The sequence below is a fragment of the Coffea eugenioides genome, chromosome 1, assembly GCF_003713205.1.
Source record: "Coffea eugenioides isolate CCC68of chromosome 1, Ceug_1.0, whole genome shotgun sequence".
Classification (NCBI taxonomy): domain Eukaryota; kingdom Viridiplantae; phylum Streptophyta; class Magnoliopsida; order Gentianales; family Rubiaceae; genus Coffea; species Coffea eugenioides.
The window spans coordinates 35,511,637-35,519,282 of record NC_040035.1 but is presented as its reverse complement, the minus strand read 5'-3'; the positions used below and the strand labels follow the sequence as shown (position 1 = coordinate 35,519,282).

The 7,646-nt window shown below is 34.4% G+C and overlaps 1 protein-coding gene across 1 annotated transcript; it reads right to left on the bottom strand.

Annotated features, from left to right (window-relative positions):
- Nucleotides 1-1,839: 1,839 nt before the first annotated feature.
- On the bottom strand, nucleotides 1,840-4,294 carry LOC113782202 (receptor-like protein EIX1). The gene is made up of 2 exons (XM_027328113.1): nucleotides 2,460-4,294; nucleotides 1,840-2,223 (listed from the first exon to the last, which is right to left on the bottom strand). The coding sequence occupies exons 1-2, from the start codon at nucleotides 4,195-4,197 to the stop codon at nucleotides 1,961-1,963; spliced, it is 2,001 nt and encodes a 666-aa protein (XP_027183914.1). The 5' UTR covers nucleotides 4,198-4,294; the 3' UTR covers nucleotides 1,840-1,960.
- Between the last annotated feature and the right edge of the window lie 3,352 nt (nucleotides 4,295-7,646).

Here is a 7,646-nt window from a genome sequence, read left to right as displayed (position 1 = left end):
TTTACAAAACCACGTCATGACTTATGCATCATATAGCGGGTCCACAGATTCATAATCAAAATTGAATACAATTGGCCATTAACCAAGAATTTTCTTGTTCAGCCGACAGCCATATAATCGAAACCCAATTCGTGAGACATATAAATTATATATGTATATACGCATATATATATATATATATATATACAAATTACTGAATCCAAATTATTCCTCAATAATCAATCATATTGGGCTCTGATACCACTTGTTAGGGTGGTTATCTAAATTTAACCACTGGTGAAAACCATCACCTTTAAACCCAAGATCTGTATGGTGATTATTAAGAAATACATTAACTGTAAAATAGCGGAAGCGTACCTGAATCCATATTGATAAATTTGATACTTGAATCCCTAGAGATTTTGGGGTGGCCTTCCAGGTCAACAGGTATTCACCGATCCTTTGAGAGAAGCCTTTAGTTTCTCTCTGGTATCTTTCCTGACGATGGGATATCAGGGAAGAGCTATTTTGTGGTATTAGAAAATACGACAACTAAAACGAAACCTGTGATCTGGGGACCATAACCCTATTTATAAGTAACATTTTGTTACCTTTTGGAGCCCTATTTCAGCTCATCATAGAAATAGGAGCCCTTAAGTCTCTACACATTAAAGACTCGCATCCTATTAGATACATTAAACCCAAACTATATTTGATCACTTTAATTGGGTTTAACCTTAATTGACTGTTTGCAATACATAATTATTCACATATAAGTCCAATGTTGGATTAAGGATCCAACAGTTAATTCTTTCTTTTTAAAATTAGGATTTTGTTTTTGAGTTTTGAAACTCAAATTTCTTCAACCCTTTCGGGCATATTAAATATTGTAGCCGATCACTCAAAATCTCGGAACTATTTGGTGCATTTTTGTAGAGATATTATATTCATTGAGCGATCGGCTTTATATTTTCTTGAGAGGTTTTAAAGACCTTTTTAATTTTTTGAGTGATTTATTAACCAAAGAATTTTTTAAATAGGAAATTTTTTGGAACAGTTTGATGTTTAAACAAGTTCTTAAGTACGATAAGACTACTTTTTATTTGGTTTTCGAGTATACGGATAGTGGCCTCAAAATTTTCCTCCAATCGTTACAAAAAATATTAGAAATTGGCTTTAAGTAGATGTGGTTACATATGTGACTTTCGATTTCGATTAAAATCAGCATTCAGGATGCTGTTGCTCAATTCTTAAAACTTTGATGCATTAGTGTGCGGAGGCATTACAATCTGTCTGGAAATGGTGGTTTTCTAGGTAGAGATGCTTACATATTTTGTTTTTAATTTTTGAATTTTTATTATAAAGTTGTTGAGCGTGTAATTCTTTGGCTCCTATTAGAACTAGATCTGAATTTTATGATTTAGGTATAGGAGTCTCGTTATTTTTGATGGACCACGAACCAACGATGCTTGAAATAGCAGATTCTTAGACAATAATTAATTATAAGCATGTAACGTAATGATTATCTTATTGTCTTAACTTTGTAAGCGCATAATTATTGATTATTTTTATTGTCTATTGTCCTAAATTTGAAAAAAAAAAAAAGAGAAATTTTGGAGACCAAATTTATTTTGATCAAAACAGTTGGGCCTAATACTGGATCAGAAAATTGAACTTCTCCCAATAAAGATGTTCATTTCAAGTTTACAGTTTGATATGCATTTTAGGTAATATTTTACTTTTTCTTTCATTTATATCAAGAGGAGGGGGTGCAAACGTCATTTCTTATTGTCATCAAATGGATAATAATAACCATTAGGTGGAATCTAATAATCATAGCTTCAAAACACTGGAGAATCCGAATCCATTAACGACTGTTAAAAATTACAACATTTTCTATATATGAAAGATTTGGGATTGCAACATGACCTGCAATTACATCACCACAACTCTGCTGTAGGGTTCCGAATTCCAAACTTATTTATTCATGATTTACAAAGTCAAAGGTCATCGGACCAGTGATACTGTTATTACCCAAGCCTAAATACTCTAGATCTTCCAAATGAAACAATGACCTTGGAATGCTTCCGGTGAAGTTATTGCTGTTGAGGTTGATGTGAATCAAGTTTGGATAATTCATCCAACAGTCAGGAATTTCTCCTGATAGAGAATTCTCCCCAAGATCCAGATAAAAAAGATCATGATTTTCATTCTGGACTTCACACAAAATGTGAAAGAGACCTCCTGAAAATAAATAGTTGAAAATTAAGTTCTAAATATGTCAATCAATGATAAACTAATTGGGTGTGTAGGCAAGTGAATATATTTGATTGTTTGATTGTTGTGTACATATAAACCTTTTAACAGTTCCATGCGGACTAATGATGGATTGAATAACCAAGAGGGAATAGCCATTGAATATGTTTGACTATAATGCACATATATACCTTTAAGAACTTCAGAAATATTTGAACTCTTACCATGGAGTTGATTGTCAGAAAGGTCTATAAATTGCAATGATGAGTTGAATAACCAAGGTGGAATGGTATTTGAAATTCCTGCAAGGGACAAGTTCAAATCCCAAAGGATTTTTTGTGATCGAATCCATGTAGGAAATTGGGGACCAAGCTTCCACGAGCCCAATCGAAGTGTTACAAATTGGGCACGAGGAATCCAACTTGCACTTACTCTTAAGGTCAAGGAGTTTCCAGATGCATCAAAATACCTTAAAGCTATAAGATTGTCGAAGTGACTCTCACTCACAATGCCTTCCATTAAATTGTCGTAAATACGAAGCTCTTTAAGTTTGGAAAGCTGCCCAAGACTTTCAGGAAGAGTTCGGGTGAGTTTGTTGCGAGATACATCCCAGAACTCCAAGGATGACAGTTTTCCTAAATTTGATGGAATTGAACCAGATAGAGCATTATCATTTAGCAAAAGTTCTTTGAGCTGGGTACATCTTCCTAAATTTGATGGAATTGAGCCAGACAGAGCATTATCATTCAGCCCAAGGTATTTTAGCTTGGTACAATTGCCAACAGTGCTTGGAATTGGACCATTCAAGTGATTAGCTCTTGCATCAAGTGTAATCAAGTCCTTCGATGTGAATACTTCACTTGGTAAAGAGGAGCTAAGGTTGTTATCAGATAGATCAAGATATTGAAGGTTGGAAATGTTGGCAATAGAGCTTGGGATAGAACCTCGAAAATGATTGGAGCGAAGATAAAGTGAAATTAGGGCAGTTAAAGTTGATAATTGGCTTGGGAGAAAGGTAGCGAAGTTATTGTATGATAGATCCAAAGATGTTAGGGAACTCCAATTCCAAATTCCATCCAAGAAGCCTTCGAATTGATTCTCCGTAAGATTGAGAGAAATGAGATTGTTAAGATGAATAAGCTCGTCTGGTAGTGAACAATTCAAATAATTGAAAGAAAGATCCAAGTGCTGGAGGGAAGTCAAGTTCCAAGGACTTCTGGGAAATGGACCTTCGAACGAGGTCCAACTTAAATCAAGGGAAGCAAGGGCAGTAAGGCTGAAAATCCATCTAGGGATGAGGTGTCCAAGAAAATTTCCAGAAAGATCTAGGACAGTAAGAGAAGAAAAGTTGGCATGGAAGACAAATGTATCTCTGCCAAGTTGATGAGAAATTAAATCAAGTCCACAAGAGGGCAAATGTATCTCTACCAAAGAAGGGATCGTGTTAATCACCTCTAGCCAATTAGACGCTAGACTAAGGTTCACGCCACTCATATCTAGGTGCTCCAGATTAGAGAGACCAACCAACCATTGCAGGTTATCAGCTCGGAGAGCAGGCAACCAAAATTCTCCGCCGACAATTAAAGTGCGTAAACTTGAAAGGTTTCCAAGCTGATAGGGAACCATCCCTTGAAATCCAGCTCCAGATAAATTCAGGTGCCTCAGACTTCTGAGGGACCCAAAAAAACTGGGAATTGGAATTCGACTGAAATCATTTAGACTTAGATCAAGGTAACGCAAGTGAGTCAAATTTTGCAACGAATGACTGATTTTACCGCTTAATGGTGATATTCCCTCATCACCAAAATCATCAATGTCACGACCAGGATTTTGAAGGTGAAGTTGAATCACGCGGCCACTTCTGTTGCGACAAACAACTCCTTCCCATTTGCAGCAATCAACGTCGTGAATCCAAGACGAGAGTCTACCATGAGGATCTTTCAAGTCTTTCTTGAAGTCCATAAGAGCTTGTTTCTCACTTGCATAGCAAGTTGCATTTACAGTTTTGCTGGAAGAACAGAGTAAAATTATTGCGAGGAGTAAGAAAAGAGAGAAATGGGTTGATCCACCCATGGTCATGTGAAATGTCGGAAGAAATGTTGCAGATAGATATATAGAGCTGGCAGTGGTCGTCTAATTATGATGGAAGAAATGCACAGTTGATATAAAGCTTGACAGTTGACGTGGCTATCAAATCAGGCTTGGAAAGCATATTTCACTTTTGCTGTGTTTACATTGACAAATCAACAATGGAAGACTCAGGTCTCGTGTCTCATTTATGAGATTTGAGGTCATGATGTAGTCGGTCTAACATCTGAGCGGAATCCGATCTGGAAAAGAATTTATTCGTTTTTGGCTTCATTATTGAGAAATTTTAACCTCAGAAATGATTTGAAACAATTTACGAAGAAAATTATATAAACATAAAATTAATGCGTTAAAAAGAGAATTGGGATTGAGGGAGAGGAAGGTTCTTCTCTTGTCTTTTTTTGGATATTTTAAATAATTTTTGTGTATTTTATGTTGTTCAAAGTTAGATAATACTTCGAGAGATAAAATTCACTCTTTCTAAGCACATATATTAGGATTTAACTCTTATTGCTATCTTTGCTGCACTCATGCAGTAAGATTTTTGTGGTAACAATGCACTAAAATTAGTAAAGCCAGAAAATAAGCAAAAAAAAAAAAGAAAATGAAAGTTGTTTTGAATGTCTTACTTTGTACCTATGCCTTAATACAAATTGTAGTATCAAAATAATTTATCAGAGGTGGACATAGGGCTTAATAATTCTTTTGGTTTAAATCTACATATAAGATTGTTATACAATTCATTGAGCAGAGCTTACTGAAACTTTAAAGTATATATGAAAGACATCAAAGGTTATGGAATATATATGCGTCATTAAAAAAAAAAAAAAAAAAAAAGAAGACTTCAGGGAAACTCCCTACATGCTAGTAGAGAAGATCGTTACTTTCTTATTTGTCGTCACTTTTTTGGATATTCAACACAACATTTGGAAATGATTAAAAGGAGTGCGTAAATTAGTTTCTTTTTTTCAAAATATTTTTCGGCTCAAGCAAAACCTCCAAATCTTACAAGAAAGGAAGGAGAAAAGAAAGGAATATGAAAGCGGGGGAAGAGAAAGGACTCAAGAGTCAAATCAGAAATCTAAGACACTTGACTAACTATCCTAAAATGCGTCTTGGGGGAAGTTTCTGTTACCTTAACCGTATGTAAAGCATTGGATCCAATTTAAACATTTTTGATAGCCTTTTAAACTTCTATTCTTACTCCAAGTAAGCATTGGATCTAATTCTTGCCCAAACTACTTGTGCACATGATGTCAACATAACCATCATTGTATAAGCATTGTAAGTAATTGCAAGTTCTAAGTAACAAGATAACTTTCATTTCATGAACAAAAGGAATATCATAATTTTGCTTTAATTTTGAAAAGTTTTTTGTCAAATGAATTCAAAACCAAAAAATAAGTATTTCCAAATTGAATACCACATCAAGCGTTCTACATATTAGCTCTAATTATTAGAAGATTACTCTTTGATTCTGCAAATTATCGCCTAGGGTAGAAATTAAAATTAGATTATAATCTTTGCCCATATTACATCGGCGCTTTTTGGATTTCGTACAGACTAATAACTGAGAGGTCTTTTCTACAGCAATGACCGAAGACTTCGCTTCGAAATCTTTACGCGTGAAGTAACTAGCATCTCACCGTCAAGTCAATTGAAAGAAAGATTCAAGAGCACAAAAGTGACTAAAATTCCGAGACCAAAAACCACTTTGAAGAATAAATTTTTCATATATAATAATACGATAATAGACGATCAAAAATAATTTTAAAAATATCATATTCATATAATATATTAAAAAAACTTTAAATATATAAAAAAACTTAAAAAATAAAATTTACACCATTTTTTTCTTGCACCTATCACCATCACCCACCACCACCATGCTCTTCTTCCTCCTTTCCCTCCATCTCTTTCTTCCTTCTCATTCCTTCTCTTTTCTCTCCCTCCATCTTCTTCGTCTGCTCCTTTCTTCCCCTTCCCCTTCCCCTCCTCTTCCCCACCTCCCCAAGATTTGGTCGAAGCCAGAGGGGGGAGGAGACGACGGGTGGAGTGTGAGGGAGATAGGGAGGGGAGGGGGGATAAAGAGATGGAGAAGGAGGAGGACGAGAGAGGAGGGTGGTGGCAGTAATGAATAATAGTGTTAATTTTTTTAAAAAAATATCCTTAAAATACTTTAAAAAATATTCCAAAATATTTCTCAAAAATACCTCTAAAAACACTACTAAAAATATTTATAATAAAAATTTTTTATACCTATTATTATAGTAAAATATTTCAAAATTACTCTTAAAAATAGCTAATTTAAATGGAGCCAAAAACAATTGCAAAGATTGAAGATTTTTCCATGGCTCAAGACATGCAAGAAATTGAGGATCCAACGCCCACTAACCCAAATAAAGTTTTTTTTTTTGGATTCCTTTTGGGCAAAACCTGGGATGGGATGCCAACGCAAAATTTTATCAGTAAAACTAAATCTGTACAAGGATGGGCCCATATACCTAACCCGTGCTTCACATTGGCGTGACCAATCATTACTGTTGAAGCCTCGAAGAGACTTTGACTTGACTTTGAAAGCATAATTCACTTTTGTTCTGTACCATTGACAAGGAAGCAATGGTTCTGAAAACTCCAGTCGTGTTTCTCATTTATGATTTGATGTCACGATGTAACAGATCTAGGCATTTGAGTACAATTTAGATGGTAAATTATTTGAGATATTTTTACTGTAATATTTTTTTTGATATGATGTATGTAAAATAAAAAAGTGATTGAAAAATGTATTGATAATGCAATCAAATCAGTATGTGTAAATAAGATGTAAATAAAGTGAAATAATCTGCAATCCAAACACACTCAATGAAATTTGATTTGGATAAGAATTTATTCGTTTCTGGCTTGATTAGTGAAATAAAAAAACTCATTATGATTTTTAACTACTCTTAGTTTCACTTCAATAAGTATATTTAACATACAATGGAAAGCACCACAAAAAAGAATAAGAAACCTTTCCTGGTTCATGATTCGCGTTTCAGATTTTTTTTTCTTAAATGATTTGAAACAACCTAGGAAGAAATCACATAAACATAAAATTGCCAAGTTAAAGAGATGCTTTGGATTGAGGGAGAGGAAGGTTCTCTTCAGTCGTTTTTGGTTTCTTGCTTTATCTATACATTACGTTGCTTAGAGACGGATATTGGTCCGAAGTAAAATTCAATCTTTCTAAGCACGTATGTTAGGATTTAACTCTTATATTGCTATTATTGACGCACTCATGCAGTAAAATTTTTGTTGTAACAATGTACTAGAATTAGTAAAGC